This window comes from Ascaphus truei, unplaced genomic scaffold (assembly GCF_040206685.1).
Source record: "Ascaphus truei isolate aAscTru1 unplaced genomic scaffold, aAscTru1.hap1 HAP1_SCAFFOLD_374, whole genome shotgun sequence".
Classification (NCBI taxonomy): domain Eukaryota; kingdom Metazoa; phylum Chordata; class Amphibia; order Anura; family Ascaphidae; genus Ascaphus; species Ascaphus truei.
The window spans coordinates 215,644-230,418 of record NW_027456705.1 but is presented as its reverse complement, the minus strand read 5'-3'; the positions used below and the strand labels follow the sequence as shown (position 1 = coordinate 230,418).

The 14,775-nt window shown below is 56.6% G+C and overlaps 1 protein-coding gene across 3 annotated transcripts in view; it reads right to left on the bottom strand.

Moving 5' to 3' along the window:
* LOC142483860 (pregnancy-specific beta-1-glycoprotein 7-like) overlaps positions 1 to 14,775 on the bottom strand; it is a 153,426-nt gene that overhangs the window by 88,623 nt on the left and 50,028 nt on the right. For 2 of the 3 annotated variants that reach the window (XM_075583782.1, XM_075583781.1), the window contains exons 6-7: positions 6,908 to 7,261; positions 5,949 to 6,062 (exon numbers count right to left, since the gene is read on the bottom strand). In XM_075583782.1, the coding sequence (XP_075439897.1) occupies positions 5,949 to 6,062; positions 6,908 to 7,261 (468 nt within the window). Of the gene's footprint in view, positions 1 to 4,584; positions 5,150 to 5,948; positions 6,063 to 6,907; positions 7,262 to 14,775 lie in introns of those variants that run through there. The other variant, XM_075583783.1, reaches the window with a different exon arrangement.

The following is a 14,775-nucleotide window of genomic DNA, read 5'->3' as shown; positions in this document are numbered from 1 at the left end:
CCTCCCTCCATTCTGAGCTCTCCTCCTTCGCGGGGTTTGCTGGCCCTATCTGCGCCTGCGCAACCTCTTGCTAGGCCATGTCTGCGTTGATGCCAACATGAACATGGCGGCTCCCTCTACGCGGAACCTCCGTTATCGGAGCGTTCCCAAGGTGCAGCCTATCCCCCCCCCCACAACAACAAATGGTGGCACAAGGGTCCCGGCTACATTTATAATCACAATAATCACATAATTACAGAGAGTTGGCCGGGAGCAGCGCGAACAGGAGAGCCCCGCCCTGATGGGGGGTATGGCACGAAAGCTGTGGCCGCGCCTTCATGGACAGTGACTCACTCAGCCCCAGTGCTGAGTCAACCGATTAGTTTGTGGGACCCTCCCCTGATTTCAACCAGGGGGAGTGGCTTTCAGCTATGGCCTGTGGGTATGCATCCGTTGCGCCCAGGGACTGATATACGGACGGCGCAACTACCTGAAGTAGTTCCGGCCGCGGAGGTAGCGTGCAAAAAGGAGGAATACTTTGCACGCAAGGCAGCTGAAAGGAAAAGGCTGGAATTGGCGGCAAAAGAAGAACCCCACCCTATTGGGGACAAGGGCGTGAAAACTCTGACCGCACCCGCTAGGACTGAGAAGGGCACGGCCTTAATTAAGGGACATCCTATTCCCTTGTGGGACCCGCCCATAATTGCTACCATTGGGGGCGGGTTTCAACTGTGTCAGAGCAAGGAAGAGCCGAACCAGGGAGTGGCTGGTCCTTCAACTTCTGTTGGTCATTCGCGAGGAACCAGCTCCAAGGACAGACCTGTGCTAAAGGTGGCTCCCACGAAAACCATGGCCTGCTCCTCGACTGTGACCACAATGGTATCCACACAGCCCTACACGGTGCCCGGCGGGGTACTGGTGGTCAGGGTGGCCAACACTGAGACTGTGGTGGGGCTCTGCTTACAATGCAGGCTGCCCGGAGGCACTGTGGGCACGGCATCGCGCTGTCCACAATGTGGGACTCAATATCTTTGGCCGATGCCTACTTTCGTGCCAATACAATTCAGCGACCCCCCAGGGGATACGGCTAGGCTGTCCGCCGAGTCCCCTGGTGCACTGTGGCTTAACAGTGCAGGTCCCGGAGAACGGGGATCGGAGCCGATCCAATCGGCTGGGTCTGGAGAGAAAGAAACGGTCGGTCGATACACCGACCGAGAAGGTAGAAGACGGTCGCCCCGATCGGTGACCCCTAAGCCGGGGAAAGGAGACTCCTCCGACGAGGACCTCCGAGAACTATCGAGGTCCCGGTCTGGGATCAAGGAGGCCTCCGGTAAAGAAAAAGGGAGAGAGACGCCACTTACCGTGAGTAGCGGGAAGGAGAAGCTATGTCACCTGTGGACCGGCGGGTGGAGAGGCGGAGTCCTTCTGTTCCGGGGACCAGTGGCTTTAGCGGCAGCGGGCGAGGTACGCCTACACCCCAGCGGAGTGGTAAGGACAGTCTGTGCACTTATCTGGCTCCAGTTGCAGGCGTAACGGAAGAGAGGCCGTGCCAGGCCCGGACAGCACGTGCGGAAGCGGCAGAAGAGCTTCCGGATGTCATCGTGGAGGAAGAGATCCCGCATGGGGGTCCCACCCAAGATGGCGGCACATACGGATCCGTTGAGGACGTCACGTCCGGCAGATGCAGCGGAGCGGCCAGAAGGGGAGAATCAACGCTTCGGCGATCGGGTGGGTGTTCCCGATCACCACAAAGGACACGGAACTGGCAAGCCGAGCAGCAGACTGCGGAGGGTGAGGTCTCATCTATTGAACAGTCGACTGACAGCCGGGAACGGGTCGTAACCCCGTGGCGGCCTATCGCTTGTCCCTATGCCCAACCCCACGCCCTAGATAAAACCTTTGCCCCAACCACTTGTCCCCAGGGGTCCCCGCCTAGTTTGGAGGTGGTGGAGGTGTCCTTGGGGGTGGAGGAGGAACGGACTGGGGAGAGACTGAGCAGTTGCGCTTCGGAGGGTGTTTCCAGGGGTGGAGGGCAGCTGGGCAAAGCAGCCGTGGACCGGTGGGTGGCTAACGTACCCGAGCAATCAGAGGGAAAGTCACCGGGGTCATCTCGTTGGTCTAAACCGTGCTCTGAAAGGACATCGGGGGTGTTTTCATGGGGGGATGCGGAGGAAGGTGACTCCATGGATTCAGATAGGTTCAAAGAAACCCGGTGGTGGGCTCCCTTATTTGAGGGCTATGTGGCTTGGATGGATCGTACGCGATTCCTCATCCGATGCGAGGACGTGGTAGATTATTGGTAGGCCGTAGGAGAATTCACACCTGTGCAGAGGGATAGGGAACTACAAGAGAGGTGGTTTAAGATCGAGCGCAGGGAAATAGAGCCAATGGGACCTGATATCATCTCAGACCCCGTAGACCCTGATGAACCCCTATCATGGGTGCTGCCTGGATGAGCAGGGAATGCAGAGCTGACCAGAATAAGCAGGGCTGAGAGGGCCATTATCGCCAAGTACAAGGCGTCCCACGGGTTGGAGTACCCGTATGTCCCAGAACCCCTTATGGAGGAGATTGAGGAGAATAGGGATAGGTGGCTACGGGAAACTATCGAGATGTACATGATAAATAAGGGGGGTGCGATGACAGGTCGTAAGGCCGAGGATAGGATAGAACACCTGATGAGGGTTTGGAGTATTGGGCGGAATATTCATAAACACAGGGTGACCTATAGACCTGAGAGGGGATTGCCGCGCCACTATCATGTTACTGTTCTGGACATGGGTGGTCGGGAGGTCAAAAAGCCTGTCCCTAGTCACTATTTTTAGGTGGTACTAGACCTATTGTTGTGCGAGTTCGCGGCTGCTGGACGGGGCGGGCTTCGCGCAATGGGATGTTAATTATGTAAAATGTTATATGTTCACTAATGATGTGTGTGTTCCATTTTACAGTGCTTCCTGGAGAAAGGTACTTCAAATTTAGGTCCCAGCCGGGGTCGGTGGGATTCACCAGGGGGAGAATGTAACCATGCTGTAAAATGGGTGCAGTCATCTCTCCTGCTGACAGTAAGGCCTGGTAAGTTATGGGCATGCCAGCAGTAATCATGGAGGTTTGCCCTCACACCCTGGTGAGGTGCCCTATGTATGGATGGGAGTGGTCACAGGCTCTGACTCCATGGTTAGTGATGTCAGAGTTGTGCCAGCCCCCAAAGGATACATAAGGCACAGCACTGATCCAAAGTTAGTTGTTGGAAGATTCTGTAGGAGTTGCCAAAGGAGTAGTTGTAATATGTTATAGGAGCTGATTAATGAGACTGTGACCAGGGACCTGGCACAGAATAGTTATCCCTGCGGGGATAGGGAATCCCTAATTTAGGAGGACATTACCTTTCAAAGGGAAGTGCAGTGAACGATGGAGGGCTGATTACACCCCATTGTGGAGGGCAGCTGGCCCACCGTGCAATAAAGATGTTCCTGATTATCAACACTCTCGTGTGCAAGTGTGGAGTTATTGCACAGAGATGGGCACCACGGAGGAGTTCCTCACCAGGACCATCCCCATGCGGACGCAGGGACCCTGATGAGGTGGAGGCGCTGCACCGGATATAGGTAGGACTCTGCACACTACCTCAGCTGCCTGTCTGGATGGGTCATCCCCATACACCATCATGCGGGAGACTCAGGAGTCCTGTAGCCAACAGGTGCACCACCAGACACAATCACACTGTAATGGGGACTGGTTAGACCACAGGGGCCAATATGAGATTGGGGGGGTCAGGCCAGTCCAGAAAACCCGTTACACTAGAATCCAGGATTCTTGTCTGTGTTTTATCTTTCTGAGAAATCAGTGTGTTTAGTTAGCAAAAAAGCAAGTTAGCTAAGACCTGTGATTTATATCTCTTTGTCCTGATTGTATAAGGCCTCGGGCATAGACACTTCGCCCATGCGAAGGCGCGCTGAGGCTCAGGGAAAGCGGTGCTTTCCCTGGACTTAGAGCGCGCGCCGTCCGTGGGCGTGTCTGGGGGCGGGCCAGTGACGTCACGGAGCTGGTTCGCCCTCATTGGACGAACCGCTCACGTGACCGGCCCTGCGCTCTGGCGAGCGCGGAAACTTAACATTTGTTAAGACACACGCTTCCGCAGGCGTGCAGAAGCGTGCGAGAGCCCCTGCTAAAGCCGCTCTCATTGCGGCTGCAGGGGCTCAGTGCCGAGCAGCAGCGCGCCTCAGCATGGGTCAGCGCTCATGCCCGAGGCCTTAGAAGGGAGCAATGTTAAGCATAAGTCTCTACCTTCAGATTCTTGTTACATTGAATAGAAGGATCTAATTACTACCTTCTTAGATACTCCCCTTTCCCTTCCCTCCCCCTCCCTATTTTTCCCATTCTCCCTCCCCCCTCCTCCCCCCTCCCCCCCCCTTCTCCCCCCCTTTACCTCCCTTTCCTCCCCCCTTCCCCCTTCACCCCCCCCCCACCATTCCCCATCCTGTTGCCCCTTCCCTCTGCATTATTACAATATATGCAAATAAGATTGACATCTTGGTCTTTATTGATTATACAGGATGGGTTGTAGTTAATCCATTTTTGATCTTTATTTAATGATCAATAATCTATATAGATGCCTATATGTTTCATCTAATGAATATTTTACTCATTAATTCTTGAGATGTTATTTCATCTTTAGTTCATCTTTTGAGCATTATCATTATATGAATACTGCACACTACTGCCAATATGATTTACTTACTGAGAATCTTATTTATGTACATATATTAATATCCCTTACTGTTTGTTGTCAAACCTGTTCTAGGGTCCAATATATGCCAGTCTTGTTATCCTAGCCCATATATCGGTCATGACAATAATATTGTATCCGATGACTCATGCTATGTGTTTAACCTATATCTTGTTGAAAGCCTTTCTATCCTAAATTGTTGGTTTTTATCCGTGATTTTAATTTTATGTAATATTTTTAAGTTGTTATTGTTGCACAATGTGTTATGTATATTTTTCTGCAGCCACGTCTCCTCTCTGGAACCTCCCGGTCCCACGGCTCACTGGGGGGCGAGATCTCAGTGAGGCCGCTCATTGGTGGTGTTCTCAGCCAATGGGTTGGTCCCTCTGACCAACTCGCGCGAGCTTTCGGCCCCGTGACGTCATCGCCGAGGGCGGGGGATTCCTATGAAACGGGCATGCACGCAGACGCGGATACACTTTTTGAGAAAGGGACGCAATTCCCAAAACGCGTAAAAGTGATAATGTTCTTTTTTTTGACCACTCAATAAATACATTTTTAATACCACTGGATGCAGCCCCCTTTCTCCCTCTCTGGTTTGGCAGTGCTCCGCCTGTGCCCCCCTTGGGACTACTCTTCTGTATACTTCTATGGACGTGAAGCACCCACTACAAGGAAAGAGCGGTGCTGCAAAAGGGGATTCTCATTGAAACTAAGATTATTTCTGGTATGTACTTTTTGGTTCGGTTGGGGCTTGTTTGGGAACTTTATGGCATATATGGAGACCTGAGCTAGTCACACAGCTTCATTAGTGCACATATACCATTTCATGTACCATTACACATGGTTTATCAGAGTTTCCCCAGCACTCATATTTGCTCCTATACCTTGATTACAGAGGTTATCATCATCATTTTACATATATTCTACCCTGAGTCAGCTGAGACCCGTTTATAGGGATACCATCCCTCAATCCTGTCTACACAGTCAGTAACACAGAGACACAGTGACACACACAGTATAAAGGGACACACACACAACATATACACAAGCAGTGACACAGAGACACAGAGACACAGTGACACACACAGTATAAAGGGACACACACACAACATATACACAAGCAGTGACACAGAGACACAGTGACACACACAGTATAAAGGGACACACACACAACATATACACAAGCAGTGACACACGCACAGTCAGTGACACAGGGACACATATACTGTATATAACATACTTTTCTTGGGCTTTACGATAAAGAACACGATGATTGCGATGAGGGTGACCCCAGCGAGCACGCCGATCACAATGCCAGCTATCTCCCCCGGGCCCAGCCTGGAACCTGCAGAGACTGGGGGGAGGAAGGAGCGTGTTAGGGATATCAGGGGTTATATCAGATGTGTGCTATAAAAGGAGAACAATATATTATATGAGAGCGTGTTCTTGTTACAGTGTAGCAGAGAAGTCGTGTTATATATTACCATGGGCAGTAACTTGGGGGAGTCATTATAAAGAATAAGTACAACATGTAAACAAATCATACTGTATTGTAACTCTTTGTTTGGGGGTCTCTCTTGTCTCTCTGTGTTTGGGGGTCTCTCTTATCGCTCTGTGTTTGGGGGTCTCTCATCTCTGTGTTTGGGGGTCTCTTGTCTCTCTGTGTTTGGGGGTCTCTCGTCTCTCTGTGTTTGGGGGTCTCTCTTATCTCTCTGTGTTTGGGGGTCTCTCTTATCTCTCTGTGTTTGGGGGTCTCTCTTATCTCTCTCAGTTTGGGGGTCTCTCTTATCTCTCTCTGTTTGGGGGTCTCTCCTATCTCTCTCTGTTTGGGGGTCTCTCTTATCTCTCTGTGTTTTGGGGTCTCTCTTATCTCTCTGTGTTTGGGGGTCTCTCTTATCTCTCTGTGTTTGGGGGTCTCTCTTATCTCTCTCTGTTTGGGGGTCTCTCTTGTCGCTCTCTGGGGGACCTCTCTTGTCTCTCTCTGTTTGGGGGACCTCTCCTGTCTCTCTCTGTTTGGGGGTCTCTCTTATCTCTCTGTGTTTGGGGGTCTCTCTTATCTCTCTGTGTTTGGGGGTCTCTCTTGTCTCTCTGTGTTTGGGGGTCTCTCTTGTCTCTCTGTGTTTGGGGGTCTCTCCTGTCTCTCTCAGTTTGGGGGACCTCTCTTGTCTCTGTTTGGGGGACCTCTCCCGTCTCTCTCACCTTTCTCTGCTGTCACATTGAGTATGAAGATGAAGCTTGTGCTTCCCATCAGGTTCTCAGCTCGGCACTGATATCTTCCAGCTACCGACTCCGTCACTGGAGACACCACCAGACGTGACCCATAATCACTGGACTCCACAGTGAAATTCCCCCCCAAGGGGAGGGGGGAGGGCTCTGGGGTGAGCCGGGACCAGGTGAAGTTTGCCGGGAGGATTTGGGGTGTTGGAATGGAAGCCGGTAGTTGGAGGGGGAGAACAGCTCTGCCGTTGGTCAGAGTAACAGTCAGAATGACGCTCTTTCCCAGTGTCCCTGTGACCTGGCTAGAATTCTTGAACCCTGCAGATTGGGGGGTATCTGAGGAGGTAAGAGGAAGACCGAGGGTCAGTGACCTTATGTGACCCCACAATTCCCCCACTCTTCATGTCTTCATTACATCGGGTTCCACTGATCCCACAGTTAAAGACCAAGTGACAGGTAAGTGCACACCTGTAAGTCTCTCTAATGGTCAGTATGTACGTATATTATTTACATTGCACATACAGGGCACACAGACCTTTACAGAAGACACTATACTGGGAATTATAATACAATAAGTGCAACAAACATAAACAATAGGAAAGGAAATCCCTGTTCTGGAGAGCTTACAATCTAAGGGGTGGAAAAAATATCACACCACAGGTAGGGATCCACTTTCTGGCCCTTAGCTCTGGTGTGGGCAGCGGAGGCAGCAGCAACGCGGGAGCCCACCCAGGTACAGATATGGAAGATAGCACCGATCTGGTGTGGTCCCGCTGCGCTGCTACCTCCACCGCCCGCACCAGAAGAAGGAGCCAGGGGAGAAGAGAGAGGAAGAAGGGAGTGACAGAGAAGGGAGTGACAGAGAAGGGAGTGACAGAGAAGGGAGTGACAGAGAAGGGAGTGACAGAGAAGGGAGTGACAGAGAAGGGAGTGACAGAGAAGGGAGTGACAGAGAAGGGAGAGACAGAGAAGGGAGAGACAGAGAAGGGAGTGGCAGAGAAGGAATTGAGGGAGAGAAGGGAGGGACAGAAGGGAGGGACAGAGAAGGGAGGGACAGAGAAGGGAGTGACAGAGAAGGGAGTGACAGAGAAGGGAGTGACAGAGAAGGGAGTGACAGAGAAGGGAGTGACAGAGAAGGGAGTGACAGAGAAGGGAGTGACAGAGAAGGGAGTGACAGAGAAGGGAGTGACAGAGAAGGGAGTGACAGAGAAGGGAGAGACAGAGGAGGGAGAGACAGAGAAGGGAGAGAGACAGAGAAGGGAGAGACAGAGAAGGGAGAGACAGAGAAGGGAGAGACAGAGAAGGGAGAGACAGAGAAGGGAGGGACAGAGAAGGGAGAGACAGAGCAGGGAGAGACAGAAAAGGGAGAGAGACAGAGAAGGGAGAGACAGAGAAGGGAGAGACAGAGAAGGGAGGGACAGAGAAGGAATTGAGGGAGAGAAGGGAGGGACAGAAGGGAGGGACAGAGAAGGGAGGGACAGAGAAGGGAGGGACAGAGAAGGGAGTGACAGAGAAGGGAGTGACAGAGAAGGGAGTGACAGAGAAGGGAGTGACAGAGAAGGGAGTGACAGAGAAGGGAGTGACAGAGAAGGGAGAGACAGAGGAGGGAGAGACAGAGGAGGGAGAGACAGAGGAGGGAGAGACAGAGAAGGGAGTGACAGAGGAGGGAGGGGCAGAGAAGGGAGGGACAGAGAAGGGAGGGACAGAGAAGGGAGGGACAGAGAAGGGAGGGACAGAGAAGGGAGGGACAGAGAAGGGAGAGACAGAGAAGGGAGAGACAGAGAAGGGAGAGACAGAGAAGGGAGAGACAGAGAAGGGAGAGACAGAGAAGGGAGAGACAGAGAAGGGAGAGACAGAGAAGGGAGAGACAGAGAAGGGAGAGACAGAGAAGGGAGGGACAGAGAAGGGAGGGACAGAGAAGGGAGGGACAGAGAAGGGAGGGACAGAGAAGGGAGGGACAGAGAAGGGAGGGACAGAGAAGGGAGAGGCAGAGAAGGGAGAGGCAGAGAAGGGAGAGACAGAGAAGGGAGGGGCAGAGAAGAGAGAGACAGAGAAGGGAGAGACAGAGAAGGGAGAGACAGAGAAGGGAGAGACAGAGAAGGGAGAGACAGAGAAGGGAGAGACAGAGAAGGGAGACGCAGAGAAGGGAGAGGCAGAGAAGGGAGAGGCAGAGAAGGGAGGGACAGAGAAGGGAGGGACAGAGAAGGGAGAGGCAGAGAAGGGAGAGGCAGAGAAGGGAGTGGCAGAGAAGGGAGAGACAGAGAAGGGAGAGACAGAGAAGGGAGAGAGACAGAGAAGGGAGAGAGACAGAGAAGGGAGAGAGACAGAGAAGGGAGAGAGACAGAGAAGGGAGAGACAGAGAAGGGAGGGACAGAGAAGGGAGGGACAGAGAAGGGAGGGACAGAGAAGGGAGGGACAGAGAAGGGAGGGACAGAGAAGGGAGGGACAGAGAAGGGAGGGACAGAGAAGGGAGGGACAGAGAAGGGAGGGACAGAGAAGGGAGAGGCAGAGAAGGGAGAGGCAGAGAAGGGAGAGGCAGAGAAGGGAGAGACAGAGAAGGGAGAGACAGAGAAGGGAGAGACAGAGAAGGGAGAGGCAGAGAAGGGAGAGGCAGAGAAGGGAGAGGCAGAGAAGGGAGAGGCAGAGAAGGGAGAGGCAGAGAAGGGAGTGACAGAGAAGGGAGGGACAGAGAAGGGAGGGACAGAGAAGGGAGGGACAGAGAAGGGAGGGACAGAGAAGGGAGGGACAGAGAAGGGAGGGACAGAGAAGGGAGGGACAGAGAAGGGAGGGACAGAGAAGGGAGGGACAGAGAAGGGAGGGACAGAGAAGGGAGGGACAGAGAAGGGAGGGACAGAGAAGGGAGGGACAGAGAAGGGAGGGACAGAGAAGGGAGGGACAGAGAAGGGAGGGACAGAGAAGGGAGGGACAGAGAAGAGAGGGACAGAGAAGAGAGAGACAGAGAAGGGAGAGGCAGAGAAGGGAGAGGCAGAGAAGGGAGAGGCAGAGAAGGGAGAGGCAGAGAAGGGAGAGGCAGAGAAGGGAGAGGCAGAGAAGGGAGAGGCAGAGAAGGGAGAGGCAGAGAAGGGAGAGGCAGAGAAGGGAGAGGCAGAGAAGGGAGAGACAGAGAAGGGAGAGACAGAGAAGGGAGAGACAGAGAAGGAATTGAGACAGAGAAGGGAGAGACAGAGAAGGGAGAGACAGAGAAGGGAGAGACAGAGAAGGGAGAGACAGAGAAGGGAGAGACAGAGAAGGGAGAGACAGAGAAGGGAGAGACAGAGAAGGGAGGGACAGAGAAGGGAGGGACAGAGAAGGGAGTGACAGAGAAGGGAGTGACAGAGAAGGGAGTGACAGAGAAGGGAGTGACAGAGAAGGGAGGGTCAGAGAAGGGAGAGACAGAGAAGGGAGGGACAGAGAAGGGAGAGACAGAGAAGGGAGGGTCAGAGAAGGGAGGGTCAGAGAAGGGAGAGACAGAGCAGGGAGAGACAGAGAAGGGAGGGACAGAGAAGAGAGGGACAGAGAAGAGAGGGACAGAGAAGGGAGGGACAGAGAAGGGAGTGAGAGAGAAGGAATTGAGACAGAGAAGGGAGGGACAGAGAAGGGAGGGACAGAGAAGGGAGGGACAGAGAAGGGAGAGACAGAGCAGGGAGAGACAGAGCAGGGAGAGACAGAGAAGGGAGAGACAGAGAAGGGAGAGACAGAGAAGGGAGAGACAGAGAAGGGAGGGACAGAGAAGGGAGGGTCAGAGAAGGGAGGGACAGAGAAGGGAGAGACAGAGAAGGGAGGGACAGAGAAGGGAGAGACAGAGAAGGGAGAGACAGAGAAGGGAGAGGCAGAGAAGGGAGGGGCAGAGAAGGGAGGGACAGAGAAGGGAGAGACAGAGAAGGGAGGGACAGAGAAGGGAGAGACAGAGAAGGGAGAGACAGAGAAGGGAGGGACAGAGAAGGGAGAGACAGAGAAGGGAGAGACAGAGAAGGGAGGGACAGAGAAGGGAGAGACAGAGAAGGGAGACGCAGAGAAGGGAGACACAGAGAAGGGAGACACAGAGAAGGGAGTGAGAGAGAAGGGAGAGACAGAGAAGGGAGGGACAGAGAAGGGAGTGAGAGAGAAGAAAGAAGAATGAGGGAGGGAAGGTTGTGGCAGTGAATTGAGTGGCAGAGAAGGAATTGAGGGAGAGAAGGGATTGAGGGAGAGAAGGGATTGAGGGAGAGAAGGGATTGAGGGAGAGAAGGGAGTGGCAGAGAAGGGAGTGGCAGAGAAGGGATTGAGGGAGAGAAGGGAGTGAGACAGAGGGGGAAGTGAGCAAGCATGGCAGAGAATGAAGGGGTAAGAGAGAGGGGAAGAGTATGTAGGGAGCTGGTGAGGAGGGGCCATGGGGGGGGAGCTGGTGAGGAGGGGCCATGGGGGGGGAGCTGGTGAGGAGGGGCCATGGGGGAAGAAGCTGGTGAGGTGGGGCATGTGGGGGGGGGGGAGCTGGTGAGGAGGAGGCATGTTGGGGGGGAGCTGGTGAGGAAGGGGCATGTTGGGGGGGAGTTGGTGAGGAGGGGCCATGTGGGGGGGGGGAGAGCTGGTGAGGGAGGGCCATGTGGGGGAGGGGAGCTGGTGAGGAGGGGCATGTGGGGGGGGAGCTGATGAGGAGGGGGCATGTGGGGGGGAGCTGATGAGGAGGCATGTGGGGGGAAGCTTGTGAGGAGCCATGTGGGGGGAGCAGGGAGCTTGTGAGGAGGGGCCATGTGGGGGGGGGAGCTGGTGAGGAGGGGGCATGTGGGAGGGAGCTGGTGAGGAGGGACCATGTGGGGGGGAGCTGGTGAGGAGGGGCCATGTGGGGGGGAGATGGTGAGGAGAGGCCATGTGGGGGGGAGCTGGTGAGGAAGGGGCCATGTGGGGGGAAGCTGGTGAGGAGGGGCCATGTGGGGGGGGGGGAGCTGGTGAGGAGGGGGCATGTGGGGGGGAGCTGGTGAGGAGGGACCATGTGTGGGGGAGCTGGTGAGGAGGGGCCATGTGGGGGGGAGCTGGTGAGGAGGGGCCATGTGGGGGGGAGCTGGTGAGGGGGGGGCATGTGGGGGGGAGCTGGTGAGGAGGGGCCATGTGGGGGGGAGCTGGTGAGGAGGGGGCATGTGGGGGGGAGCTGGTGAGGAGGGACCATGTGGGGGGGAGCTGGTGAGGAGGGGCCATGTGGGGGGGAGCTGGTGAGGAGGGGCCATGTGGGGGGGGAGCTGGTGAGGAGGGGCCATGTGGGGGGGGGGGGGAGCTGGTGAGGAGGGGGATGTGGGGGGGAGCTGGTGAGGAGGGACCATGTGGGGGGGAGCTGGTGAGGAGGGACCATGTGGGGGGTAGCTGGTGAGGAGGGGCCATGTGGGGGGGAGCTGGTGAGGAGGGGGCATGTGGGGGGGAGCTGGTTAGGAGGGGCCATGTGGGGGGGAGCTGGTGAGGAGGGGGCATGTGGGGGGGAGCTGGTGAGGAGGGGCATGTGGGGGGGGAGCTGATGAGGAGGGGGCATGTGGGGGGGAGCTGATGAGGGGGCATGTGGGGGGAAGCTTGTAAGGAGCCATGTGGGGGGAGCAGGGAGCTTGTGAGGAGGGGCCATGTGGGGGGGAGCTGGTGAGGAAGGGGCCATGTGGGGGAAGCTGGTGAGGAGGGGCCATGTGGGGGGGGGAGCTGGTGAGGAGGGGGCATGTGGGAGGGAGCTGGTGAGGAGGGACCATGCGGGGGGGAGCTGGTGAGGAGGGGCCATGTGGGGGGGAGCTGGTGAGGAGAGGCCATGTGGGGGGAGATGGTGAGGAGGGGCCATGTGGGGGGGGGGGAGCTGGTGAGGAGGGGCCATGTGGGGGGGAGCTGGTGAGGAGGGGCCATGTGGGGGGAGATGGTGAGGAGGGGGCATGTGGGGGGAGCTGGTGAGGAGGGGCCATGTGGGGGGGAGCTGGTGAGGAGGGGGCATGTGGGGGGTGCTGGTGAGGAGGGGCATGTGGGGGGGGAGCTGATGAGGAGGGGGCATGTGGGGGGGGAGCTGATGAGGAGGGGGCATGTGGAGGGAAGCTTGTGAGGAGCCATGTGGGGGGAGCAGGGAGCTTGTGAGGAGGGGCCATGTGGGGGGTAGCTGATGAAGAAGGGGCATGTGGGTGGGGAGCTGGTGAGGAGGGGCCATGTGGGGCGAGCTGGTGAGGAGGGGGCATGTGGGGGGGAGCTGGTGAGGAGGGGGCATGTGGGGGGGAGCTGGTGAGGAGGGGCATGTGGGGGGGGAGCTGATGAGGAGGGGGCATGTGGGGGGGGAGCTGATGAGGAGGGGGCATGTGGGGGGAAGCTTGTGAGGAGCCATGTGGGGAGAGCAGGGAGCTTGTGAGGAGGGGCCATGTGGGGGGTAGCTGATGAAGAAGGGGCATGTGGGGGGGGAGCTGATGAAGAAGGGCCATGTGGGTGGGGAGCTGGTGAGGAGGGGCCATGTGGGGGGGGGGCGGTGAGGAGGGGCCATGTGGGGGGGAGCTGGTGAGGAGGGGCATGTGGGGGGGGAGCTGATGAGGAGGGGGCATGTGGGGGGGGAGCTGATGAGGAGGGGGCATGTGGGGGGAAGCTTGTGAGGAGCCATGTGGGGAGAGCAGGGAGCTTGTGAGGAGGGGCCATGTGGGGGGTAGCTGATGAAGAAGGGGCATGTGGGGGGGGAGCTGATGAAGAAGGGCCATGTGGGTGGGGAGCTGGTGAGGAGGGGCCATGTGGGGGGGGGGCGGTGAGGAGGGGCCATGTGGGGGGGAGCTGGTGAGGAGGGGCCATGTGGGGGGGGCGGTGAGGAGGGGCCATGTGGGGGGGGAGCTGGTGAGGAGGGGCCATGTGGGGGGGGGCGGTGAGAAGGGGCCATGTGGGGGGGGGGGGCGGTGAGGAGGGGACATGTGGGGGGGGAGCTGGTGAAGAGGGGCCATGTGGGGGGGGAGCTGGTGAGGAGGGGCCATGTGGGGGGGGTGAGGAGGGGACATGTGGGGGGGTTACTGGTGAGGAGAGGCCATGTGGGGGGGGCTGGTGAGGAGGGGACATGTGGGGGGGATCTGGTGAGGAGGGGCCATGTGGGGGGGGCTGTTGAGGAGGGGCCATGTGTGTGGGGGGGGGCTGGTGAGGAAGGGCCATGTGAGGGGGAGCTGGTGAATTGGGGCCATATGTGGGGGGGGGGGCTGGTGAGGAAGGGCCATGTGTTGGTGGGGGGCTGGTGAATAGGGGCCATATGTGGGGGGGGGCTGGTGAGGAGGGCAGCTTTGGAAGCTGTAGAATCTACATTAAGTATGTGGCCCTCCAGACAAAATAATTGCCCCCCCCCCATCTAAGTGGTATGAGAGGAGACTTACAGAGGCAGCAGTTGAGGGAATAAGTACAGCAGATGGCAGTGTCTGGCCTTGATGGTTGATAAGTATGAGGGTGTGAGACAGTAGCCATGCGCATGGGCGTCCGCAGGAGGGGGCAAGAGGGGGCGCTTGCCCCCCCTGGATCACTCGCAGTCCCGGACTGTTTTTGGCGTTTATGGCGCTGTACAGTACGTTAACGGCGCTATAAACGCCAGAAACAGACTCTGGGAGGACCGGGACGGAGGTGGGTGGGTCCCCGTGGCGCCGCGGAAGGCAGCCAGTGGTAGGCTAGCCTACGCTGCTACGCAGGAGGAGGCGCAGCGCGCTGTCATTGGTAGCACTCGGGAGTGAGGCGGCTCTCATGGTAACACTACCTACCAATGAGAGCCGCCTCACTCCCAAGTCGGGACCAGTCTGTGCCGCAGCCGGGCCCGCCATTGCGCTGCGGCGGCGCCGGTGCCAACAAGTCCACTCATCATTGGTAGCTGAGCGCTACCAATGAGAGAGCAGCCGCCGTCCCTTGATGAC